This window comes from Solanum tuberosum, unplaced genomic scaffold (genome assembly GCF_000226075.1).
Source record: "Solanum tuberosum cultivar DM 1-3 516 R44 unplaced genomic scaffold, SolTub_3.0 scf00034, whole genome shotgun sequence".
In the NCBI taxonomy this organism is placed as follows: Eukaryota; Viridiplantae; Streptophyta; class Magnoliopsida; order Solanales; family Solanaceae; genus Solanum; species Solanum tuberosum.
The window spans coordinates 2,489,913-2,517,748 of NW_006238962.1; the positions used below are offsets into that span (position 1 = coordinate 2,489,913).

Here is a 27,836-nt window from a genome sequence, read left to right on the forward strand (position 1 = left end):
GCTGGGTTATCTTTCTTTCCAAAAACATTTAAGGGAAGGGGTTGCCAATTCGATCTTCACCTCAATGCAAGTAATGACCATATGCATAGATCAGATCCACTACCCAAACCTCCAAGACCCACTGTTATCCTGTAGATTTCATATGCAACCTTGGCATCCCAGCATCTTATAAACCTGCAAAGAAACAACCTCCACTCAGAATTTTCACAGTGAACACACCATGAAGAATAAACAGCCATTCTTCCGCGAACGTTATGCCTCAATTCAGTTTTCATCAGAAATCAATAAGTAAATGTACATAGCTAAGTTCAAAATAGAACATACCCGTCACTACTACCAGAATATATCCTCTTTGCATCAGAACTCCAAGTGACACTCAACGTACGCCCTGTAATTATCCAAATATTAGCTATGAAATTCTCAAAGCAACAATCAGATATTTGCGCTATGACCCTAAGGGGCAGCCGTCTCACCATTGACCTTAGGGAACAATCTTTCGTAAGACAAATTCTTCTCATCCGAAACAGTGCAGATACGAACACGACCATCATCACAAGCAAATGCAATTCGACCATTTTCATTAACATCATCCACGTGAATAACAACTGAGTCATCATCCTCTTCCCCTTCACTGCTTTCACTATCGCTACTAGCACCACTTGTAAAACTAACATGGCCATTCTCATACTTCTTTGGAGGATTCTGATGAAGCTGTGCATTATTGCATGGCTCCACAGCCATCTGCCATATTGAAACACCAATAGAATCGAGCACAGCCTGCCAGCAACCATAGAAACAACAACATTATTCAGCTTATCAAAACCAAATATAAGACTACAGATAAGAAAATGGATGGATCTTGAAGTACATTGACCTGGGAAGACCCAAATCCCCGATCACACAGCCATAAAGACTTATTTTATGCCAAATTCATGCAAGACACTGGAACAGCAAAGTATCTTACACAGCTACAGCTAAAACAATAGCTTATAACATTATGCAGCTGGTAAGCATTTACCAAAAGTACTTGCCATTTCTGACTATGTTCCACTCATTAAGGGAAAATAATATTAGAGGGTTTCATCTCTTTGGGTCTCTTAACACCATAAAAATGGAAGCTAAAGGTAGCTTTTTCACAAACAGTGAAGGAAATCCACTAATTTGTGCACACGAAAAAAATACTCCCTCTGTCCCACTTTATGACTTACTTTCTTTGTTAGAAAGTCCCAAAAAGAATGATACATTTCTATACTTAGTAACAATTTAACTTTAAAATGCCCACTTTACCCTTAATGAAATGATTTCTAACTAAACAAATATCTAGGATTTATTTTAGACCACAAGTTTCAAAAGTTTTCCTTTCTTTCTTAAACTCCGTGTCAAGTCAAACTGACTCATATAAATTGGAACGGAGGGAGTAGAATATTGGCAGAGGAAAAGAAATAGATAAGATCATATAATTTTGTATAATGAGAATCACCGTGACAAAATGTCAAATTCCTTTTATGTGGTGGGTCAACTTGCCTTATTTTCTATGTTAATAAAAGAAGCAGTCCAACAGTTCATCTTGTTGATTGCATTTCCACCCATTCATACATCAACCAACCATGCCTCAATTACAAACTTCTGTTACATGAATCCTCCATACCATTAAACCCAGTTCAGGTCCATTTCACACCACTGCTAAACCGAGTATACCTTTAAAGGACGAGAAATCACTGATCATATCATACACCAGCCACCCCTCAAATGAGTATAGTTTTGCGTAGGTAGTTCATTCCATTTTGTCAATCAATATATTCATGCACTTATTACATCAATTCACTAGCTAGAGTAGGCTCTAATTTCTAACAACCACAAAGTAAGAAGTAAATGGAGTACAGCAACGACAACAGATGTTGCTAAGTTTGTGGATGTACCTTCTGAGTCAAATCGAAAAGATCCCACTCGTAAACTGATCCATCAATGCTGGATGAAAATAACCGGCCTGCAGGTAATTTTCTCGATCCCGACTGACACCAAACTAACGAGGAAACCCTTGAATCAGGATTTCCATGTATTATCTGCACACACATTAAAAGAAAAACTCAATCTTGTTAGCAACGACCCTAATTTCTCAATCCCAAACTTGTTGAGATCGTTTATATGAATTATCACTATCTATTTTGCTCCTTATAAACCCATTTGATTCCAAATACACCCAGTACGTGCACACATTCTAAGCTATTCTAAATCAAAAAAACAAAAAACTCAATCTTGTTAACAACTACCCTAATTCCAATTTTAATAACTGAAAAGGACCCTAATATCTCAATCACAAGCTAGTTGAGATCAATTATATAAATAATTACTATCTATTTTGCTCCATTTTAACACATTTGATTCCAAATACACCCAGTACGTGCACACATTCTAAGCTATTACTAAATCAAAAAACAAAAACTACAATCTTGTTAACAACTACCCTAATTCCAATTTAATTAACTGAAAGGACCCTAATATCTCAATCACAAGCTAGTTGAGATCAATTATATAAATAATTACTATCTATTTTGCTCCATTTTAACACATTTGATTCCAAATACACCCAGTACGTGCACACATTCTAACCTATTTATTTTTTTAAAAAAAAAAAAAACTCAATCTTGTTAACTACCCTAATTCCAATTTTGATAACATAAAACGACCCTAATATCTCAATCCCAAGCTAGTGAGATCGACTACATAAATCATCACTATGCATTTTGCTCCATTTAAACCAATTTGATTCCAAATGCACCCGAGCACATTCTAAGCTATTCACAATTTTTTTTTAAAAAACTCAATCTTGCTAAAAACAACCCTAATTTCTCAATTCCAAGCAAGCTGAGATTGCTTAGATAAATAATCACTATCTTTTTGCTCAATTTAAACCCACTTAATTCCAAATAACACCCAGTACGTACACAAGCACATTCTAAATAAAAAAAAATGTATTCGTACAAGTTGACAGTGCCATCCGTTGGAGCCAGGTGAAACAAGCCAAATCTCAAGAGAACCATCCTCTCGAGCGGCAGCGACCTGAGAATCATCGGCGCTAGTAGCTAAAGCTACCACCGGCGACGGCTTCCACTCAACTGAGCTGCTTCTATAAACTTCAAGCATTCTCCAAAAGCTCAAAAAGTAATCTTTACAAGTTCTTCAGAGAAGATAGATGCATAAAGCATCACAATGCCCAAATGCAGCAATGGAGGCGAGGCCGAAAGAGGGGCTAGGTTTTTCGAAGAACAAGGGTTTAATAAAGCTTCCATGATTTTTTTTAATTTACTAAATTTGGGCTTTTTCGGGTCCACTCGGTGTAAACGGGTTAGTCAAGGAGACTAATTTTCTACTCTTGAAGATTAGAAAAAAGACCACATGATAATTATTTGTCAATATTATTTTATTGTTTTTAATATGTTAAGGAAAAATAATTATATTTTGGAGAAATTATCTATTTTTATTTGTCAATATTATTTTGTTGTTTTTAATATGTTAAAGGAAAAATAATTATATTTTGGAGAAATTATCTAATTCGGCAAATATACATATCATATGTATTAATTTTCCCTATAATTTGATATAATTGCATATTGTCTGTATAATTTCATATCAGATTTCAAGTCAGATACACCTGGATACACGTATATTTGCTATCAAACACACTCTAAAATGTAGATACATAGAGAGAGAGGAGAGAGACACTGTGTATTCCAGATATATGTGAATTACATTAGAGACATGTAGTTGAGATACCAAATATATTCCACGTGCATTCTGAAATACAATTAGATAAGGAAGACCAAAAGAGGTGAGGGAGAGAGGCGAACAAGAGAGTCAGATACATGTAAATTTACTTGTATACAATGTATCTAGAGAAAATTATACCTAATTTTGACTCCGTTTATCTGAGATACATGTATTTGGGGACCAAAATCTTGCACAAATGGTAATTTTGAAAACTCACGGAAAGGCACATAAGTAGGCCCTAAACTAATGAGATTTGTGTTGTTTACCCTTATTTGTTTTTTCATGTTTTATCCTTATCATTGATTACTTATTCCTCAAATAATTTTTAAAGACCTAATACTAAACATCAATTAATATGGGTATAATAATAAAAAATTCATATCAATCATTATTTTTTAAAGAGTGTGCAAAGTCCAAAGTAAACAAGTAAAAGTGAAGAGAGAAAATATTTAATTGCTCGGTAAAAATAATTACAACCACTATATATATGATAAAAATAAAGGGTCCTTTAGTTCACACTATGACACTTAACTAGTAGGAAATAATCGATTTCAAGGGCATTATTTAAAATATAACCAATTTTATAACTATTTTATTATTAGCCTCCTCAAAATCAAGTCTTGTACTTTTAGAGATTAACTTCAAATTTATGATTTAAAATTCAAAAGTTCATCATATTTGATTGTACGAAGGACCGTAAATAAAAGTATTTTGATATCTATATATATATACTATTGCATAAATATCGTGAAAAATGTCTAAAAGCATTTGAAAACTATTTTAATTTTATAGAGATCTTTTTGTACATATCACAATATATTCACTCTTTTTTGTCTGGGGTCATACGCCTAAAAGATTTTAGTCACACAACATGGAGTTTTTTTTTCCATGATTGTATTGTCTAAATCAATTTTTATGCATCTTAATTAATTCACGGGATATCTATCACCTTCCACCAACAACATGTATATATCGAATAACTTTGTCCATCAAGGCTAAGACATATAAAAATAACCAACAAATATTTTTGTCCGTCTTCATTGATCACTACGACACTCTTAGGTGCCATTACAAATTCATGAACTCCTTTTCGTTTTCTTTACTTTCACGTTAAAGATAATTTTATGTAATTATAGATATATTTTAAATAATGATGCTACAAGCGATTATTTGTGAATATCTCTTAAATGTACCTATGTTCTTGTATTCAATACTATTCTTTTTTTAACCACATTAATCTCTTTCCACATTTGTTGACTAGGGATAAAAGTGAAAAGTGAAAAGTAAAAACTAATCAAATCTGATTTTCTAAAGTGACGACTATTTTTAATATAAACACAACACCAATTTTTTTTAATAAACATGACAACTAAAACAAAACAAAACGGAGTAACACGTTCATGGTAATTCAAAGTGCATATTGAACTAATTAAAAAAAATTATAAAGGTTGTTGAGATATCCATCTTTTAAACATGTGAAAACTCTCTTCTGGTCTGTCCTCTGGAGCTGTGTGCCCTCCTCCCTAATAAAATAAAATAAAAAGAACAAAAACATTTGAGAAATGTGAGCATAAAACAATATTTTTACTATTGATATTGAAAACATTTAATTTTAAAAAAAACAAAACAAAACAAAATTCTTACCTTTACCGTTGCATATGTCATATGATTAGAATAAGACCTTGTGTAACTATGAATTAAAGATATATAATTTAGAATTTTCATAACAATTATATAATTTGAACGAAAATTCATGGAAGTGAAATATGAAGAACCATACCCTCCAACTTGTTCATCAACCATCCATGGACGCCAATCATCAATAATAGGATAATTTAGAAACTTTATCCATGCTTGTGTCGATTGAAAAGGAACAACCATGTCATGATCGCCACTGCTCAAACAAAATACTTTGTTATGTTATAGTAACTTCAACCAAATCTTGAGTGCTTAAAGCACAACTTAAGAGAACCATAACACGAAAGTATCAAACCTGTATATAAGTGATCGATAACCTTTTGTACTAAGGTTTGTATGGTAAGGTATACTATTCATGAAAGTAATTGCGTAACTTTTATCCCCAATACTTTGCCTACATCTTGCCCATGTTCTTTTTATAGTTCCCTAGTCAAAGAAAAACGAAAAAATTCTTTCAATATTTTGCACCATAGCTCTAAGCAATATTTTCGATACATGTACAAATAAAATCAATTGAAATACCTTTCTAACATGGAGAGCCTCTTGAACTTTTGGGTCATTTGCCCAATAAACTGAGAGATTGTGTGTGTCAACCTTCAATCAAAAAGCATATGTACGTTAATTAGAGTCGTCTCAAAATTTGAAGTTATCGAGTACTCATACTTTGAAGTAACAACTGAAGGACTTACACGACTTATTCTTCGATAGATAAAGTCATCACGATTTAAAAAGATGAAATTCTCTTCAAGAGATCTTCTTTCACTTGACGATTGGCATAACTTTGGTTCTTCAGAGTATGTTCCACAGTAAGGCTCTAGTACTTGTTCATCACATATACCACTCACGAGCTACAAAGTTGCATTATAAGAGTGTTAAGGTGTTACCTAAGTTAAAAACCAATATAAAAGGTACACAAATCTTACCTCCTTGAATATTTTTAAGTTTTCTGAACATGGTGTATGGGTAGATTTTATATTTAGGTATTCGCCTTTGCAAGTCTGTTTCAACGACTGATACAACAAGATCCAAATTAATCACATTTGTACAATACAAAGTTCATATATATATGAAGTGAGATTGAACCCAACCTCATAAAGTTCGTCGGATATTAGCCCCATACCATGACAGAAGGGAATTTTATAATTGACTTCTTCAGGGAATGTTTTTGGATTTCCAAGTGAATAGCCCTTAAAGGATATCGCCATCAAATTAAAACAATATTTTTTCCATTCATGATATATGTTGAAATTGAACGAAAAGAAAGGAATATAAAACCTTAAGGTTGATTAATGGCTCTTTGCCTACTTCAATTCCTGCATTTTCATAACATAAAACGATTTTGGCTAGAAATGTCACAAAAAGAATGTAGCTTTCTATATATATATATATATATATATATATATATCTTAAAGCATAAACTTGGATCCGAGCCTTGGGAATGGAGAACCTTCCAACAAGGAGGCTTTAATCCTCTTGGTGGATCTATCGACACGAATTCAGATTAGTCAGACCAGTTAAAGACTTCAAGTTTCAGAAAATTGGAAGAAACAATAATAACAAAGCATGAGTAATGGGGTGATGAGGATGATCATAACTTCACATTACCGTCAAACATTTCTATAACAATATTGTTGTCCAGATAATTTTTGGTTGCTATAGCGAGATCTTGTCATAGAGAAGGTATAGTATAGTAGCATAACATAACATGAATATTAGTTTCGGAAAAAAAAACTTTGTTGTTATAGTGAAGTATATTGTTATAGAGGATGACTATTATAGAAATATCTGACTTGATGTGATAACATTAATTGGTCCTTACCATTTGATATTAGTTGAACCATAACTGGAACTGTAATGCCTGCATAAGAGTCCCCAGAAACATAGAAAGAATTCGAGATGAATTCTGGATGATTAATGAACCACTGTAAAATAAATCAACGAGTTATTCAAAATACATTTTTGTTATATTTGTTCAATTCAAATAATTTGATGTGAATTTAAATATTGACTATTTTCATTTTTGTCTCAAAATGGATTCGAAGTTTGACAATTTTACTTATAATTCTTGACCCTTATAAGGCGGGTGGGGTTATACATCTTCCCTTTGACCTTTCGACTTCGAACTCAATTCATATGTATCTAGATTAATGAGCTAAGAATATATATCAAATACCTTTCGTAGAAATTCATAGACTTGACCGCATGCTTGTAGATCAGTATAGTTGTGCCCCGTTGAAGTTGTTGCATATGAGAACCCAGTATTTAAAGGCTCGTCCAAGAAAATTATACTCGCAAACTACAAATTAGTTCAAAGAATAGATTAATTTGATGCTATAAATTTAACAAACATAAAGAAAAAAATAAGCTATTTTTGTATCACCTTTGTCCATGAATATGGTCTTGAAACAAGAAATGGTAGGCTTCCATTGTATGCCTTTTGTCCAAAAGCCAATGGACCTAAATAAAGAAGCGAATTCAAAAGTTAAATTTCTCCAAATATGAGTCACACATAATACCAAAGCTTTCCGCGTATACATTTAAAAATAAACTGATTTTAAAAGCTGGCGAAACAATAGGAGTCTAGGGGTGTACATGATTGGGTTGGTTCGGGTTTTTTAAATATCAAATCAAACTATTTGTGTAAAATTTTTAAATTTATAAACCAAACCAAACTAATAAACCTCGAATTTTTCAGATTTCTGGATTTTTTCGGTAAAGTTTGCATACAAACATATAATTAACTTGTGCTCCAAATATTTCTTTAGTCCAACCAAAATACAATTATCTAAGGTGTTTCTTAAGAAAATGACACAAAATATGAGATGAGTACTGATGACACTAAATTATTCAATAAAAAATAATAATGAAATCATCATATAAAATAAATATTGCAAAGTCATAATGAAAATGATCATAATTTAAAAGTACTAAATCATGCTAAAATAAATTTATCAAGTATTAGTTACATTACTAAATATTTAAGAAAAATTAAAATTAGATTATGTATTTTAATTTAGTCTTAAACCAATGTAAAACTAAAGAACAAATATTCAATATTATTGTCATTCTTAGTGTTGAATTAATTTTCTTTTTTGCATTAATATTAATTTGATTTTGATTTAAGTTTTATTATAATTATCAAACATCTATGAACTATAATCTTTATTGGACCATTCCGAATTCTATGTTTTAAACTTGAAGTAATATATTAAAGATAAAACTATGAAATAGTATAAGAAATTATTTAAAATTATAATAAAGTAAATATTTTTTATGTATAAAATAAAATTTTAAAATTACATATATCATGTCCGGTTGATTTGGTCTCGGGTTGATTTTTTTTTCGTTAAAACCAAACCAACCCAAATATAGTCAGATTGTTTTCCTGTTTGACTCAATTTGCGGTTTGATTCGATTTTGTGCACCCCTAAATAGGACTATAGGTGAAATATGTGATAAAAATAACAATACAAGTTGATTCATTAGCTCTAAACATGTACAACAATGATAACAAAATTTGTATACAAATAACTTCTCATGAATGAAAGCATGTTACATATATTTAACGTGAGTTATAAACTAACATACTCTCGATTCATCGAGACAATATAAACATCTTTACATTGCCGGTCTATATAACTTAAATTCATTTAATATTTACGTACCTACTTCGTACACCAATCCTGTGAAGGATGAGCAACCGGGTCCTCCCGATATCCATAGCAAGATCGGATCTTTCTTCGGGTCGGATTCTGATTTAACAAAGTAATAGAATAGTTGCACTTCCTCAGATTTGGCAACTCCAATGTATCTGAAATTTTCAAAATACATCACTTCAATAACAATAAATTTGACTAGTCTTATCATCACACTAAGCGTAAATAAATTCACTAGTAAATATAAGAACTATGTTCATATAAACTGATCAAACTAGTTTAAAATTATTTTTTGACTTATTACACATATTGCTTATAAATCAAAATCAGTCAAAAGTTATATCTCTTTAGCTTAGAAGCTCTTTGATATATTGATGATACATAAAATAGAAATAATTATAGAGAAATTAAAGAGAAGAAAATTACCCAGTCTCAAGATAAAAAGGAAGAGGTCCATCAAAACCAGGAAGATATTCAACAATTGAGCTATTTTGAGGAACACTTTGTACATGTACAAACAAAGTAGCAACAAAAAGAAGATAAAACATAGTTGATGAAATAATAATAGATAAGGTCCTGATATATGTGTATATCCCATACTAATATATATATATATAAGTTGGGAATGGGGATACAGGTCATGGTCGACATGTCTGTCTGACAACTATACGTACCGTTTTAATTTGTTTGTCTTATTTTTTATTTTTTATATATTTAAAAATTGTGTAATAAATACTATAAATCATGATAATTGACAACTTTAAATATTTTTTTAAAAGGTAACATGTATTATTTAATTTGAAAACTACATAAAAAATCTTGTAAGTCTCAATAATTAACAACATTTGATTGATTCTTGAAATTATATCTGTGCTACATACATTGGGACAAGAGAAGTAACATATTATTATTTATAGATTACGTAAAAAGTAATATAAATTACAATCATTAACAACTTTAAATATTTACAAATCATATTAAATTTAATTGACTCTCTAAATTCTATTAGAAAATAACAACTTGTGTCTAGTATTAGATATATAGTTCGTATCAGTACCAATCCAATTCATGTTATTCTTTTGTCAATGTATATAACATAGATAAAATTTGGAGAGTCATTCAATTTTTTTTATATATTTTTAAAATATTTTAAATTATTAATTATTACTATAATTTGTAATATCTTTTAAATATAATTTTTAAATAATCCGTAGCATAGATAAAAATTTAAAAGTCAACAATATGTTTTATATGCCTTTCAAATATTTCAACGTGTTAAATTACAATTTATAATACTTTTACGTTAATTTTTAATATTCTCACTATTCACTTTTACTTGTTACTACTTATTCTTAAAATATATTTTCATTTTTATTTGTCAACTAGAATATATCAAGAAAATATAACTATTTTTTTCTATGTTTTGCCTTCAGCGTTAAATGCTTATTCTCCAAATCATTTTTCAAGACCTAATACTAAACATCATTTAATAGAGATAAATTGATAAAATACCTATATCGATAATTGTTAGATGTGTCAAGTCAAATAATGACAAATAAAAATGAATGGAGGAAGTAATATAATATTATTTCTTCTGTCCAATTTATGTGTTACCGAAATTTTTTGAAATCAATTAAAATTTTATCTATTCTAAATTTTAAATGATCATAATTTATACAGTAATATTTTTATATATTCGATATTTTAAAATAAAATTTTAAATATTCGATGAAAAACCAAAACTTTCTTGAAGTGATTTTTGTCCTATTCCTCCACTTTAAGGTTTAAACACGTGTTACCTACTTGTCAATATGCACGCAAACATAGTCGTCAAACATAAGTCAATAGACCGACTCATAAAATAATTCTTCGGAAGCATAAATTATGGGGAAAGAGCATAATACATTAAAAAGTATTTAAATTTAATTTTAATCGATAAGTAAATACTTAATTTAACTTTCAAAATGTATAAATAAATATTTTACGTAGCTATTGGGCACTCCAACTCGTATTTATTAGAAGTGTGTAAAAATCAAATAATTTTTTTTTTATTGATTTATTGCTATTGAGTTCACAGGTTTTCTATGATTTAATAAAAATAAGTTATCGGGTTATTGGTTTGATTTTGATTTTGATTTTTGAATTTTGGATTTTGGATTATTGGTAAATTATAATAATTTATTATTTATGTCTACATAAATATTAATAAATATTGTCCTAGTTCTTTTATTTGTGTTGCACTTGTAAAGTTCTTTTCATGTTAGTTACTATTATTCATATTTTATGAGCATTATGTAAAATTATATTATTGTCCTATCGCTGTAAATTATTGGAGAAGTCATATATTTGTTTTATGAGAATTTTCTTATTGGTTAAATCGAAAACTGAACCTTTTAACGATCAATAATCGATAAACAAAAAATCAATAAAAAATATCTTATTAATTTGACTATTAATTTAGCGTATTTAAAAATAAAAAATCGATAAACTAAATCAACAATATAAAGATTAAACCAAACCTACCAATACAAACACCCTAATAATGTTCACTATATTTCGTAAACACTCAATGTTAATATAATACATAAATTTTTAAAAGGCAAAATGGTCTGGTGGATCCTTATACTTGACTCGAATTGTAAACTGGACCCTTCTACTCTCTAAAGTTTCAACCAGACACTTCAACTCAAACAAAATAGAAATTTTAAACCCTTATGTCAGCCGGCGTTCCTCACTCGATCTGACATGGATGACACATCATATCCACGTCAAAAAAAAAGCCACGCCATATCCATCTCATTAATTTAATTGTCACAATGCTATTTTTATATATTTATTTTATTAAACAAATAATTACTTTAAAAAAATATTTTCCCTTTGTTCTCAAGAACCCTAACCCAAAAGAAAGTTCATTAATATTTGAGAGCCCCATTTGAGCTTACAATTTCATCAAAATTGATATTAGAAGAAAGCATTCAAACCCTACTACTCTTAATACTAACTTGACACCAAAAAGCTTGAAATTGAAAGAAAAATTCAAACTTGAAAAAAGAAAGATCAAGAAATATGAAAATTTCAAAGTTGTATCTATGATTTAAAAGAGAGATGAAAATTTGTTTTTAATTTTTTTAGAAGTTTTGCTTCTAAAGAGATAAAAAGAAGCAAGTAGTAGTAGCAAAAATCCTTCTTCAATTTCGTTTTGAGCTTTCTATTTGGAGAAGATTTTTTACTTTCGTTTCCAATTATTTTTGTTTTGGATTTTTGATGAATGTGTTGTTTTCATTTGAAAAGTGAGGAAAAATAAGATTTCAAGAAAAAATAATCGATAATAGAGAGGATATGGATATAGCAGTTGAGAGATCTACTATTTTCCAAAAAGGTGGGTGCGTGGGTTTGAAGAAGAAAGGGATTTTCTTTTTCTGCCTTTTTTTTAAGGTAGGTAAATTTATTTTTTCTTTTTATTTAATTTTCTTAACTTTTTAATTCAATTCACGCTCATGTTTCGCGTGTGTAACACGCATTTTTCCAACTCAGCTAAATTAATGCCACCTAAGGCTGGTCAATGGTCAATGGTCAATGGTCAAAGGGACTTAAAATTTTCTGTTTGTTTGAGTTGAAGTGTCCAGTTGAAACTTTGTGAAGTAGAAGGGTCCACTTTACAATTCGAGTCAAGTATAAGGGTCTACTAGACCCTTTTGCCTTTTTAAAAATCTAGATAATCATCTTGTGGGAGATAAAGAAGCTTTCCACACAAATCGTAGCCCAAATTTAATAAGAGGATAATGAACTCCTTAAAAATACTTACTAACATTTATGAATGACAACATAGGACATGCCAAATGACATTTTTGTACTTATCTCCAATAACGTTTCTAAGTGAGGATAATGAACTCCGTTAAAATTAGTATTTTATGTTTAAACGGTACATAAAAAATAGAGTTTAAGAATTAAACGGAATAAGATTAAGATTAAGTATTAAAATGAAAAATGAGGATAACTTCAACAGGCTATATATGTGTTTGATCTTTTTCTACTGAAACCTTTGTCTATTAATTTATTACGGACATAATATGTAAAACAATTTACAAAGGTTGTTGTGCTATCCATCTTTTAAACATATGAAAGCTCTCTTCACGCTTGTACTCTGGAGCTGTGTGTCCTCCTCCCTAATTGGAAAATAAATAAATAGAACAAAACATTTGAGAAATAACTATAGAGTTTGACAATAAAGATAATTATATATATATATATATATATATATATATATAAAATGAGTTGAACAAAATTCTTACCTTTATTGTTGCGTATGTCATATGATTCGAGTAAGACTTTGTGTAACTGTAAATCAAATATATAAAATTTAGAATTTCATGACAATCGTATTCGTATTGTCTTATCTAATTTAAAACTAAAACTTAAAGAACCATACCCTCCAACTTGTCCATCAACCATCCATGGACGCCAATCATCAATAATTGAATAATTTAGATACTTTATCCATGCTTGTGTCGATTGGAAAGGAACAATCATGTCATGATCGCCGCTGCATATTAAAAAATAAATTGTTATTTATATACTTTATAGTAACTTCAGCTAAATCATATTATAATATGAATTGTGAAAGTATTAGACCTGTATATAAGTGATCGATAACCTTTTGTACTAAGATTTACATGGTAAGGTATACTATTCCTGAAAGTAATTTTGTAACTTGTATACGCAATAGTTTGCTTACATCTCGTCCATGGTCTTCTTATAGTATCCTAATCAAAGAAGATCAAAAAAATCTTTTAATATATAGTTCTTAGCAACATTTACTATACATGTACAAATAAAATGAATTGAAATACCTTTCTAACATGGAGAGCTTCTTGAACTCTTTGGTCATTTGCCCAATAAGTGGCGAGCTTGTTTGTGGCGACCTATGATAAAAAGGAATATACCGTCAAATCTCGTTATAGTGATAGTGTTTATTTAAAAATTTCATGATTGTTATAAGAGAGGCTGTTAAATACGTATACCAATATTTAACGTTTTGATTTTATTTAGTATAAACAATAGAACGCAAAAAATTAGTTTAATAATTTTGTGTACCAAGAAAAAGAAATGTATTTGTTAATCAATTTATCAAAAATTTAGAAAGAATATGAATGTTAAAAAATGCAAATATTGGTAAAGTTATGACTATAACTAATGGGCATCAATCATCATTTAAATGCCTTTTTTTGGGATAAATTTACTATGTGAATGACACTAATGATGATCATACTACATTTTTTAATATTTATTTTTGTACATAATATATTTCTTATAAAATAGTATTACTCAATATTTTAATATGTAGACTGTTTTAAAGAGTAGTTTTACAAAGAGTATATTATTATAATGAATATTACTGCCCGTTATAGATAGAATGTTATTATAGAGAAGTATAATATAACATGAAAAATCGAGTTTCAATAAAAATAAATAAATAGAGGTACCGTTATAATGAAAAAATGTTTTAACAAATGACTAGTGAAAGAACGAGTTTTGAAAAATATCAAATTATTATAATGAATGACTGTTATAACTAAGGTGTTTGAAATAGACTTACACGACTTTCTTGACAGATGAAATCCTCTTCAAGAGACCTTCTTTCATTAGACGATTGGGGTGGGTGGAAATCAGTGTCTGTTCCACATTCAGGCTCTAGTATATGCGCATTATTTATACCACTCACAAGCTACAAAATTGTATTACAAGAATATGAATTATTATTGTATTACCTAAGTTTAAAACCAATTCGAAATGTTACAAATACAAAAAAGGAATATAACCTTACATTCTTGAATATTTTAAAGTTTTCAACACATTGTTTGTTGGTAGGGTCTATGTTTATGTAATCGCCTTTGCAAAATTCGTTCAACGACTGATACAACAAGATTCAAATTATTATTTTTGTGTTATTGTATAATGTGTTGATATGATACAAAGTCAATATACTACAAAATAAAGAATGAACCAACCTCATAAAGTTCATCGGATATTAGCCCCATACCATGAGAGTAAGGAATTTGGTAATTGGATTCCTCAAAAAATGTTATTGGATTTCCAAGTGAATAGCCCTTAAAGGATATTACCATCAAATTAAAACAATAATTTCTTCCATGATATATGTTCAAAATTGAACAAAAAGAAATGAATATAAAACCTTAAGATTGATTAATGGCTCTTTGCCTGCTTCAATTCCTGCATTTGCAATTTGCATAACATAAAACACGTTGGCAAGTGAAGCTACACAATCATATTACGTACAATATTAACAAGTCCTTACCATTTGATATTAGTTGAACAATAACTGGAATCGTAATGCCTGAATACGAGTCTCCAGAAACATAGAAAGGGTTCGAAATAAATTCTGGATGATTAACAAACCACTGCAAAATAAATCACGAGTTAATTCACAATGCATCTCTGTTATATACTTGTTAATGTTTTCATTTTCTCATGGATAAGACGAATCAATGATTTCTAAAATGTGGGTGTACCACTAAAAATAAGAAGGACAAAGTATATTAAGTGAGAACGGGTCCATAGTCCTCTAAGTAAATAACTGAACATTCAATTAAGTACACCATTTAACTTTCTTGTAACATGGGTGCCAACAAATAAAGAAAATAAAATATATTTTAAGTTCATGAATTTTAAACAATGTATCAAATATACCTTTCTTAGAAATTCATAGACGTGATCGCATGCTTGTAGATCAGTACACTTGTATGCGGAAGTTGTTGCATACGAGAACCCAGTATTAACAGGCTGCTCCAAAAACAATATGCTCGCAAACTAACAAATATAAGGAATACATTATTTCATGATAGTATGAAATGTGCATAAGAATATAGGTATTTCGATGAAGAAAAAACAAGAAATTTTGTGTCACCTTAGTCCATGAATATGGACTTGAAACAAGAATTGGTAGGCTGCCATTGTATGCCTTTTGGCCAAACTCCAATGGACCTATAAAAAAATTTCATGATAACTAACATGCTATCACTCGTTAAATTTATATTCTATATCTTAAATCTATTTAATATTTACCTACTTCGTATGCTAACCCCGAGAAGGATGAGCAACCGGGCCCTCCGGTTAGCCATAGCAAGAGCGGATCTTGACTCGGGTCGGATTCTGATTTAACAAAGTAATAAAATAGTTGCACTTCTTCCGATTTGCCAACTACAATGTATCTGAGAATTTCAAAATTCATCACTTCTAAGTTAAGTTGTTACTGAATATAGAAACGTGCCATCCTTTTTGATACTAACTAAAAAGAAAATCATATCACATAAATTGAAAAAAAAAAGAAGTATATATAAGTTTTGCCATTTTTATCCAACTAAATAACTGTTTATTTGTAAAATCAATATATTTACAATCTGTTAACTGAAACGAGTTCTAAGCCTTTTAAAACCTTATGATCTCAGACATATCATAACATTTATGTGGTTACAAGACTCTTGAACATGATACATGAAAAAAAAACAAAAATTATATACTAGTACTCAAGAAATTAAGAGCTAAAAACTCCACATTAATAAGAAATTAAATAGAAGAAAATATATGAAGTTAATTACCCCGTCTGGAGATAAAAAGGAAGAGGGCCATCAAAACCAGGAAGAAATTCAACAATTGAGCTATTTTGAGGAACACTTTGTACATGTAGAAATAAAGTAACAAGAAAAAGAAGAAACATTGTTGAATATGAATAATAATAGATTTAATATCATGAGGATGTTAGTTATATAATTTTTCAAAAGTTGAAATTGAATTTGATTTATTTTCATTGAAAAATCTAAGTTTTATCCAAGCTTTATTTAATCAAAACGTGTTAGCTACTAAGGGCCTTGTTTAGAAATCAGATCCTAATTTCCAGGACTACAATTATACAACATGATAATTATAAAAGAAAATATTTATTTCACACCATAAGTATAATATACTCCATGTGGCAAATTGTTTATTTTTTTACACCATAATCATAATATACTCCATGTGGTATGTTTGGTTGCATAATTAATATTTTATAGTGTCGGCCACGTCTAGGGTGTAGGCTTGGATTGTGACAGTAAATATGAAACTAATTAAAAATAATACAAATGATTCTTCCTTTTTTCCCAAGTGAAACCTTCATTTATTAATTCATTATAGATACGATGTTTAAAAAGATTACAAGGGTTGTTGAGCTATCCATCTTTTAAACATATGAAAGCTTTCTTTGCGTTTGTACTCTGGAGCTGTGTGTCCTCCCCCATAATTGAAAAAAAAAAAGAACAAAAAACATTTGAGAAATATGAGAATATGAGCACTAGACAATTTCACTATTGAGTTTGAGAATGAAGATAATTATATATACACAAAAAAATCTTGCCTTTACTATTGCGTATGTCATATGATTTGAGAAAGACCTTGTGTAACTACAAATCAAAGAAATATAATTTAGAATTTCATGACAATCATATCGTCTTATCTAATTAAAAATTAAAAATAGAAGAACTATACCCTGTAACTTGTCCATCAATTGTCCATGGACGCCAATCATCAATGATAGAATAATTTAGATACTTTATCCATGCTTGTGTCGATTGGAAAGGAACAATTATGTCATGATCGCCACTGCTCAATCAAAAACAAATTGTTATGTATATACTATATATAGTAACTCCAACTAAATATTATCATGGCATTAAAGTATTAAACCTGTATATAAGTGATTGATAACCTTTTGAACTAATGTTTACATGGTAAGGTATACTATTCATGAAAGTTTCTGTGTAACTTGTAGACAGTGGCGGAGGCAGAAATTCTATCAAGGGGGTTCAAATAAAAAAAATGTTGTTGCCTAGAATCGAACCTGTGACCTAAAGCTCACATAGGCGAAATCCTGAACCCTATAAACCATTGACCTACTCCTTTGACAGATGCTCAGGGGGTTCAATTTTAAATATATACACGTACACAAAAAAATTGATCTTATGTATATAGTGTAATTTTTTTTCTGAGGGGGGTCGGATGACCCCCCTGGACACACTCTACATCCGCCACTGCTTGTAGACACAATACTTTGCCTACATCTCGCCCATGGTCTTCTTATAGTTCCCTAATCAAAGAAGAACGAAAAAGAATCTTTTAATATCTCGAACCATATATATATAACTCTTAGCAACATTTACTATGCATGTACAAATAAAATAAATTGAAATACCTTTCTAACATGGAGAGCCTCTTGAACTCTCGGGTCATTTGCCCAATAAGTTGAAAGATTGCGTTTGGCGACCTATAATCAGAAAGTTTATACGTGTATATAATTACCCTGTATTTATCTAACTCGTCAGAAAAACATGACGTATGCTTCTTTCATACAATGAGATTGATCATTATGTGTACGAGTATTTAGAGGTGGCTCCAACATTTGAAGTTATTGAATATTCATACTTTGAAGTAACATTTGAGGGGCTTACACGACTTTCTCGACAGATGAAGTCATTGTATTTTTGAAAGATGAAATCCTCTTCAAGAGACCTTCTTTCACTAGACAATTGGCGTGGTTGGTCAGGGTCTGTTCCACAGAAAGGCTCTAGTATTTACTCACCATTTATACCACTCACAAGCTACAAAATTGTATTACAAGAATATTACTATTGTAGTACCTAAGTTTAAAACATTGGAAATGTTACAAATACATAAAGGAATGTAAACTTACATTCTTGAACATTTTAAAGTTTTCAACACATTGTTTGTTGGTAGGATCTATGTTTATGTAATCACCTTTGCAAAACTCGTTCAACGACTGATATAACAAGATCCAAATTATCATTTTTGTCATTGCGTTTATATGAGACAAAGTTAATGTACTATGAAATAAGGAATGTACCAACCTCATAAAGTTCGTCGGATATTATCCCCATACCATGAAAAAAAGGAATTTGGTAATTGTCTTCCTCAGGAAATGTTACTGGATTTCCAAGTGAATAGCCCTTAAAAGATATTATCATAAAATTAAAACAATATATTATTTCGGTGCTTGATATATATATATATTGAAATTAAATAAATTAAAGGAGATAGATAGAAAACCTTAAGGTTGATTAATGACTCTTGTCCTGCTTTAATTCCTGCATTTGCATAACAAAAAACACTTTGGCTAGTGATGCTACACATTCATATTATGTACAATATTAACGGGTAATGCTACACATTCCTAATATGTACTATATTAACAGTTCCTTACTATCAGATATTAGTTGAACAATAACTGGAATTGTAATGCCTGAGTATGAGTCTCCAGAAACATAGAAAGAGTTCGAAATGAATTCTGGATGATTAACAAACCACTGCAAAATAAATCGTGAGTTAATTCACAATGTACTTTTATCATATACTTGTTAATGTTTTCATTAAAAGAAAAAATATTTTAAGTAAGAATCGACCCCTAGTCCTTTAAGTAAATAATTTAAACATTCAATCAAGTGCATCATTTAACCTACTTGTAGCATGAGCGTGGATAAATACTCCCTCTATCCTTTCTTTACTTATCCATTTTTTTAATTTGATGTCCCTTTTTACTTGTCATTTTTTACAAATCAAGAAATGACAGTTTATTTAACTCTATTGAAAAGCAATTTCATTGCAATTTAACAATGCAAAATGAGGAGTTTATCAATGAATACATGAAAATCCAGAGTTAATTGTGTTTACTAGTTCATCTGTATCTTTAAATTCATGAAATTTATCGAATATACCTTTCTTAGAAATTCATAGACATGATCGCATGCTTGTAGATCAGTACACTTGTACTCCTCTGAAGTTTTTCCATATGAGAATCCGGTATTAACAGGCCGCTCCAAGAACAATATGCTCGCGAACTACCAAATTTGAGGAATACATTTATTCTCTCGAACTATCAAATATATGTATGTCGATGAAGATTTTTTTTTTTTTTTTGCGTTACCTTGGTCCATGAATATGGATTTGTAACAAGAATTGGTAGGCTGCCATCCAAACTCCAATGGACCTATAAAAAATTATCATGAGCATATTACAATTGGTAACTTTGGTAACAAACATGCTATAACACGTTAAATTTAATTTTACATAACTTAAATCTATTTAATACTTACCTACTTCGTATGCTAACCCTGAGAAGGATGAGCAACCGGGTCCTCCGGTTAGCCATAGCAAGAACGGATCTTGACTCGGGTCGGATTCTGATTTAACAAAGTAATAGAATAGTTGCACTTCCTCAGATTTGCCAACTCCAATGTATCTGAGAATTTCAAAATTCATTATTTCAATAATTTTCTTGACTTGTGAAAATACTATTACTACTACCTCAATTTCTTGCTCTTCAAAAGCTAAAAGAAGTTTTCATGTTTCAATTTATATGACGTAGTAATTTGATTGAGCACAAAATTTTAAAAAGAAATTAAAGTAAGACATTTTAAATTGTTGTATTAAATGTCATAATATTTGTATAACTATAGGAGACCATTTGGATTTTGGCTAACCTGATATGTTTGGTCAAATTGACTTAAAAATAGCTTTTTGACTTATTAGGTACTCCCTCCATTTCAAATTAATTAAATTAGTGAGATATTTTTTATTTTTTAAATTAATTTAATTGTTCAATCTTCAAGACTATTTTTAAAACTTTCTACCAATTTTACCCTTCATTAGCTAGTAGTAGAATTAGTTATTATAATTAATATTTACTTAAATGATGTGAAACACCTCCCACAATTCAATTAATTTGAAATGGACGGAGTATTTGGTAAACACCTAAAATGACTTTTCAGATTACAAACACTATTGGTTTAATCACATTTTAAATTATTTATGTGATATTTTTTCTAATTCTCAGAATATCTTTTCCAAAATAAAATTCCTAATTTCCTCTTCGCTCCTCCTATTCTTTACAAAGATAATTTTAAATTCATAATAAAAATTGTAAGAGTATTTTCGTCATTTTAACAACAAAAGGAAATCTCACCAATACCTTTTACCAAACACATCAACTACTTGTAATTATAAGTTTCGTCACCTTTTATCCAAATAAATTATAACCACTTATTTATAAAATCAATATGTTTTTCAATTCTTGAATCATTTTTTGACTTATTAATGCAATATACACCCAAAATACTTATAAGCTAAAATCAACTGAAAAGTCATAAGTCAGTCATATCCAACTTATAACTTTTCATCCTCATGCAATCACTATTGTTTTTTTTAATCACATTTTCTATTTTTTACTATTTCTAATAATATCTTTTTCAAAAGAGTGAAGGGTCAATTTTTTTTTAATCTAAAGTATCCCAGTTTTTTTTTAGCTTAATGCCTGAATTATCATGTGTTTGAGTTTCTTAGCTATCTGAATTGTTACCAAATGTTTGTCGAAACTAAGGGCAGAGTCACCCATACCCAAGGGGGTGTCAAGCGACACCCCTTCGCCAAAATATATTGTATATAGAGGTCAAATTTTGGTTTAATAAATATATAAATTAGTATTGACACATTTTGACACAAGTTGAAGGTTTAGTCTAGTGATTAAGGGGTTGTGAAGATTCCTTGAGGTTTGTGTTCTAGTCCTACTAAGCCTCATAATTATTTTTTAACTACAAAAATGAGCATTTCAAAGTTAAATTGTTACTGAATATAGAAACATTCATCCGTTTTTAAGACTAACTAAAAAGAAAAACATATCACGTAAATAGAAAAAAGGGAGTATATATAAGTTTTGCCACTTTTATCCAACTTAATAACTGTTTATATGTAAAATCAACATTATTTTCAATTCTATCAGTTAGCTAAAATGAGTTCTAAAGTTTTTAAAACCTTATGAACTCATACATATCATAACATTTATGTGGTTACAAGACTGTTAAACATGATACATGAAAAAACATAGATTATATATACTAGTACTAAAGAAATTAAGAGCTAAAAACTTCACATTAATGAGAAATTAAATAGAAGAAAATTTATGAAGTTAATTACCCTGTCTGGAGATAAAAAGGAAGAGGGCCATCAAAACCAGGAAGAAATTCAACAATTGAGCTATTCTGAGGAACACTTTGTACATGTAGAAATAAAGTAACAAGAAAAAGAAGATGAAACATTGTTGAATACGAATAATGATAGATTTGATGTCTGAGGATGTTAGTTATATAATATTTCCGAAGTTACAAATTGAGGGTGTGTTTGGTATGAAGGAAAATGTTTTTTCTGAAAAATGTTTTCTCGGAAAACAAGTGGATTTCTAACTTATTTTCTCATGTTTGGTTTGTGAGTTAAAAATATTTTCTGAATATATTTTATAATGTTTGGTTGGTGAATGAAAAATATTTTCTAGAAAAGATCTTTTATTTTTGGCTTGAGAGTAGAAAATACTCTTTAGGAAAATAATTTTTGACCCAAAAATCAACTTCGATAATCGATTTAGGACCGAACACTGATATCTGAACTAGGACAAGACCTCGATGACCGTTCCAAAATACGACCCTAAGATCTAACCCAGACTTTTGCTCCTGAAATATTTTCCAAAAATATTATTTTTTTTAAATATTGACGGGGTGGGGGCTGATGGGATGGATGAGGGGTAAGGTAGCGTAAAAAATAAAAAAATTAAAATTTGAAATATTTTTCAAACAAATTTCTTTTTAAAAATATTTTTTTAATTTTTTTTGTTTGGGGAGGGGTACTAGTTTGGGGTAGGGGAAAAAATATTTGAAATTTAAAAATAAGAAAATTTAAAAAAATTAATTTTTTTGATGGGGTTGGGTACGGGGTACGGAGTAAGGTAAGAAAAAAATATATAGTAATTTAATGATGAAGTAGAGTTTTAAAAAATGTTTTCCTTACTTTTTGAAGGAAAATTCATTTTTCTTAAATTTGAGAAAAACAAGTTGATTTGAAAAATATTTTCCTTCTTACTAAACACATCCTGAATTTGATTTATTTTCATTGAAAAATCTCAGTTTTATCCGAGCTTTATTTAATCAAGACGTATTAGCTACTGCTTATAAAATACTCCAGGTGTCAAATCGTTATTTTTTTTCACACAATAATTATAATATATACTCCATTTGGTATGTTTGGTTGCATAAATATTTTATAATTATATAATAGTTGTCTCATATTAGTTGATCACCTTACTAAATTAAAATAATAATAATTGATTGTTCCCATATTACCCTTGCAATTAATTCTTTTTAAAAGTGTTTCACATTTGTTTGTAAAGTTTCAAAGAACTTCTTTAAGGGGTGAATTGGTAAAACTACCCTCTTATTTATGATTTCTTAATATGCGTGTAAAAAAAGAAAAGTGATCAACTAAGCATTACGGACATGATATATCTAAGAAGATTACAAAGGTTGTTGCGCTATCCATCTTTTAAACATATGAAAGCTTTCTTCGCGTTTGTACTCTGGAGTTGTGTGTCCTCCTCCCTAATTGAGAAAAAAAAAAAACACAACAAAGACATTTGAGAAATATGAGAATATGAGCACTAGACAATTTCACTATTGAGTTTGAGAATGAAGATAATTATATATATGTAAAAAACGAGTGTACAAATTCTTGCCTTGACTGTTGCATATGTCATATGGTTTGAGAAAGACCTTGTATAACTACAGATCAAAAGATATATAATTTAGAAATTCATGATAATATTCGTATCGTCTTATCTAATTTAAAAGTAAAATTTGAAGAACTATACCCTGCAACTTGTCCATCAATTGTCCATGGACGCCAATCATCAATAATTGAATAATTTAGATACTTTATCCATGCTTGTGTCGATTGGAAAGGAACAACCATGTCATGATCACCACTGCTCAATCAAAAACAAATTGTTACGATGTATATACCATATAGTAACTTCAACTAAATATTACCATAGCGTGAAAGTATTAAACCTGTATATAAGTGATCGATAACCTTTTGAACTAATGTTTACATGATACGGTATACTATTCATGAAAGTAACTGTGTAACTTGTAGACATAATACTTTGCCTACATCTCGCCCATGGTCTTCTTATAGTTCCCTAATCAAAGAAGAACATTTTAATATGTCGAACCATATGTATAGCTCTTAGCAGCATTTACTATTCATATACAAATAAAACGAATTGAAATACCTTTCTAACATGGAGAGCCTCTTGAACTCTTGGATCATTTGCCCAATAAGTGGAAAGCTTGCGTGTGGCGACCTATAATCAGAAAGTATATATATATAAATATATAATTACCTTGTATTTATGTAACTTGTCAAGGAAAACAGGACGTATGCTTCTTTCATACAATGAGATTGATTATTGCATATATACTTGATCATTATGTGTACGAGTATTTAGAGGTGGCTCCAAAATTTGAAGTAACATTTGAGGAACTTACACGACTTTCTCGACAGATAAAGTCATCGTATTTTTGAAAGATGAAATCCTCTTCAAGAGATCTTCTTTCACTAGACAATTGGGGTAGATTTTCTTCAGAGTCTGTTCCACAAAAAGGCTCTAGTATTTGTTGATCATTTATACCACTCACAAGCTACAAAATTGCATTACAAGAATATTATTGTATTACCTAAGTTTATAATTAAAACAAATTCGAAATGTTACAAAAACAAAAAGGAATGTAAACTTACATTCTTGAACATTTTAAAGTTTTCAACACATAGTTTGTTGGTAGGATCTATGTTCAGGTAATCGCCTTTGCAAATCTCATTCAACGACTGATACAACAAGATCCAAATTATTATCATTTTTCGTGTCATTGTGTTGGTATGATACAAAGTCAATATACTACGAAATAAGGAATGAACGAACCTCATAAAGTTCGTTGGATATTAGCCCCATACCATGACAATAAGGAATTTGGTAATTGGTTTCTCCGGGAAATGTTTTTGGATTTCCAAGTGAATAGCCCTTAAAAGGATATTACCATCGAATTAAAACAATATATTCTTCCGTGCATGATATATCTTGAAATTGAATGAAAAGAAAGGAATATAAAATTAACCTTAAGGTTGATTAATGGCTCTTTTCCTGCTTCAATTCCTGTATTTTCAAACATAAAACATTGTGGCTAGTGATGCTACACATTCATATTAGTTACGTTGGTCCTTACCATGTGATATTAGTTGAACAATAACTGGAACTGTAATGCCTGAATATGAATCCCCAGAAACATAGAAAGGGTTCAAAATGAATTCTGGATGACTAATAAGCCACTGCATAATAAATTGCGAGTTAGTTCACAATACATCTATGTTATATTTGATTACTACTTATTAATGTCTTCATTTCCTTATGGTTCATCTTCAGCCTAATGATGAGATGACCCTAGATAGGAAGGTGCGGAGGTTGAGTTTGTTATCATACTTTTATGTGAGAGAGGCAGAGTCTAGTCTCATGTTCTCATCCTATCCTCTCCAGATGCCACGTCACCACGTGTGGGATTTCATTGGGTATGTTAGTATGTTTGATTTCCTCATGGCACATTCATCCACCACTAGATACATATGTATCTTAAGTTCATGAACTTGGTACAATTTATCAAATACCTTTCTTAGAAATTCATAGACCTGGTCACACGCTTGTAGATCAGTACACTTGCATGCCTTTGAAGTTGTTGCATACGAGAACCCAGTGTTAGCAGGCTGCTCCAAGAAAAGTATGCTCGCGAACTACCAAATTTATGGAATACATTTATTATATATGCTCGCGAACTACCAAATTTATGTATGTTGATGAAGAAAAAATAAAAAAAATTGTGTTACCTTGGTCCATGAATATGGACTTGAAACAAGAATTGGTAGGCTACCATTGTATGCCTTTTGGCAAAAATCCAATGGACCTAAACAAAAAAATTATCATGAACCTAGGTAACATGATATAACTAACATTCTATCACACGTTAAATTTGATATTTAATATTTACCTACTTCGTACGCCAACCCTGTGAAGGAAGAGCAACCGGGACCTCCGGTTAGCCATAGCAAGAGCGGATCTTTTCTCGGGTCGGATTCGGATTTAACAAAGTAATAGAATAGTTGTACTTCCTCAGATTTACCAATTCCAATGTATCTGAGAATTTCAAAATTCATCACTTCAACAATTTTTTGAAACTAGTAAATAGATATTATGTTATGAAAATACTATTACTACTATCATATCATTTTTTGCTATTCAAAAGCTAAAACAAATTTTCATGTTTCAATTTATTTGACATAGTAATTTGATCGAGCACAAAGTTTTATCAACAAACTAAAGTAAGACATTTCAACCTTCTTGTATTAAATTAAATGTCATTATATTTTTGCGTGATTAGAAAAGACTGTTTGACTAAGTTTATATGTTAGCCAAATTAACTAAAAATCACTTATTGACTTATTTACGCATTGGTCATCAACCAAAATGCTTATAAGTCAAAATCAATTGAAAGTCATAAATTGATGAGCTTATAAACACTATTTGTTTGATTCACATTTTTTTATTACTTTATCTGATATTTTTTCTAGTTCTCAAAATATCTTTTTCAAAACAAAATTCCTAACTTCCTCCTACTTTTTTTTCTTTATAAAAATATAACAAAAATTGTAAGAGTATTTTCGTTATTTGAACAACACCTTCTACCAAACACATCAAATCAATTGTTTATTATAAGTTGCGTCATTTTAATTTTATATAACAATAAAAGAAAATCTCACCCTACCAAACACATCAAATCAATTGGAGTATAAGTTTTGTCACTTTTATTCAAACAAATAATTGTTTATTAATAAAATTAATATATTTTTTAATTTCTAAAATTTATTCACTATTTACAATTAGCTAATCCGAACAAACTCTAAACCTTTTAAAACCTTATGATGCTGGATACATCATAATATTTATGTAGCTATAAGACTGTTGAACATGACACATGAAAAAACATTAAAGCTTTATATTGATGACACATAAACAGGGACCGAGTTAGGTGGGGTTCATGGGTTTAGACAAATCTAATAGCTTTTTCGTAGACCTAACACTTAACAAAACTGATTGACAACTCAATAGTAAGGAAGGAGAAGGAAATTTAGAACCCCAAACTCATAATACCGGCTCCGCCTCTGCACATAAAAGTATATATAGATAATTATAGAGACATTAAAGAGAAGAAAATTACCCAGTCTCAAGATAAAAAGGAAGAGGTCCATCAAAACCAGGAAGAAATTCAACAATTGAGCTATTCTGAGGAACACTTTGTACATGAACAAACAAAGTAACAAGAAAGAAAAGATAAAACATTGTTGATGAAATAATAATAGATAAGTTCTGAGGATTTTAGGTGATTTTAATGAATTTATATGTTGAATTGTCCGTCCACACATATATAATTTATGTGTGTTATTTATTTTTTCCAAAAGTTGAAATCGACTTTGATTTAAGATGTGTTACAACTCATTTTGTTTTGATATTTCTGCATAACTACTAGGATGTAATTACAACTCAAATAATTATATAATATATTTTTTCAGTTTCAATTTATGTAATGTTATGAGACTGAACATGTAGTTTAAGAAATATAAGGAAGACTTTTGAATGTTTTTAAAACTACTCTTGAAATAAATAAACTTTCAAATAGAAGAGTATACCTTTTGTAGACTTTTGCCAAATAAGTAGAACCCAACATG

At 29.8% G+C, this 27,836-nt stretch overlaps 4 protein-coding genes across 4 annotated transcripts in view; all 4 read right to left on the minus strand.

Annotated features, from left to right (window-relative positions):
- Positions 1–3,270, minus strand: part of LOC102592528 (cirhin-like) — a 9,670-nt gene extending 6,400 nt beyond the window's left edge. The window contains exons 1-5 of the mRNA XM_006342609.2: positions 2,983–3,270; positions 1,920–2,063; positions 474–777; positions 325–388; positions 61–174 (exon numbers count right to left, since the gene is read on the minus strand). Of these exons, the coding sequence (XP_006342671.1) occupies positions 61–174; positions 325–388; positions 474–777; positions 1,920–2,063; positions 2,983–3,144 (788 nt within the window). The 5' untranslated portion in view covers positions 3,145–3,270. The remainder of the gene's footprint in view (positions 1–60; positions 175–324; positions 389–473; positions 778–1,919; positions 2,064–2,982) is intronic.
- A 1,911-nt stretch (positions 3,271–5,181) lies between these two features.
- LOC102584806 (serine carboxypeptidase-like 11) lies at positions 5,182–9,670 on the minus strand. Its single transcript, XM_015306666.1, has 13 exons — positions 9,549–9,670; positions 9,132–9,277; positions 7,847–7,923; positions 7,640–7,762; positions 7,286–7,388; positions 6,555–6,748; positions 6,390–6,476; positions 6,156–6,314; positions 5,989–6,060; positions 5,762–5,892; positions 5,549–5,662; positions 5,413–5,458; positions 5,182–5,291 (listed from the first exon to the last, which is right to left on the minus strand). Exons 1-13 carry the CDS (start codon positions 9,668–9,670, stop codon positions 5,208–5,210), a joined length of 1,458 nt encoding a protein of 485 aa, XP_015162152.1. The 3' UTR covers positions 5,182–5,207.
- A 3,534-nt stretch (positions 9,671–13,204) lies between these two features.
- On the minus strand, positions 13,205–16,906 carry LOC102585123 (serine carboxypeptidase-like 11; the record flags this gene model as incomplete). The annotated part of the gene is made up of 15 exons (XM_015306667.1): positions 13,205–13,288; positions 13,415–13,460; positions 13,552–13,665; positions 13,755–13,885; positions 13,973–14,044; positions 14,719–14,847; positions 14,947–15,033; positions 15,131–15,229; positions 15,316–15,353; positions 15,439–15,541; positions 15,831–15,950; positions 16,048–16,124; positions 16,206–16,351; positions 16,739–16,801; positions 16,848–16,906. Coding segments are annotated over 15 exons (1,368 nt in total), but the record flags the coding sequence as incomplete, so codon positions are not given.
- Positions 16,907–17,454: 548 nt separating this feature from the next.
- On the minus strand, positions 17,455–27,456 carry LOC107059760 (serine carboxypeptidase-like 11). The gene is made up of 13 exons (XM_015306668.1): positions 27,329–27,456; positions 26,102–26,247; positions 25,941–26,017; positions 25,725–25,847; positions 25,289–25,391; positions 25,181–25,218; positions 24,988–25,086; positions 24,807–24,893; positions 24,557–24,709; positions 24,301–24,372; positions 24,077–24,207; positions 23,878–23,991; positions 17,455–17,578 (listed from the first exon to the last, which is right to left on the minus strand). Exons 1-13 carry the CDS (start codon positions 27,448–27,450, stop codon positions 17,470–17,472), a joined length of 1,374 nt encoding a protein of 457 aa, XP_015162154.1. The 5' UTR covers positions 27,451–27,456; the 3' UTR covers positions 17,455–17,469.
- Between the last annotated feature and the right edge of the window lie 380 nt (positions 27,457–27,836).

Excerpts from the sequence above, each read along its gene's own strand:
- LOC102584806 (XM_015306666.1), bottom strand. The coding sequence starts at position 9,670 with ATGTTTTATCTTCTTTTTGTTGCTACTTTGTTTGTACATGTACAAAGT. Across the intron at positions 6,315-6,389 it reads ACTTAAAAATATTCAAGGAG|CTCGTGAGTGGTATATGTGA; the intron begins GTAAGATTTGTG and ends GCAACTTTGTAG. Across the intron at positions 5,292-5,412 it reads TGACATATGCAACGGTAAAG|GGAGGAGGGCACACAGCTCC; the intron begins GTAAGAATTTTG and ends TTATTTTATTAG.
- LOC107059760 (XM_015306668.1), bottom strand. The coding sequence starts at position 27,450 with ATGTTTTATCTTTTCTTTCTTGTTACTTTGTTTGTTCATGTACAAAGT. Across the intron at positions 26,248-27,328 it reads CCTTTTTATCTTGAGACTGG|ATACATTGGAATTGGTAAAT; the intron begins GTAATTTTCTTC and ends TGAAATTCTCAG. Across the intron at positions 24,208-24,300 it reads AGGCTCTCCATGTTAGAAAG|GGAACTATAAGAAGACCATG; the intron begins GTATTTCAATTC and ends TTCTTTGATTAG.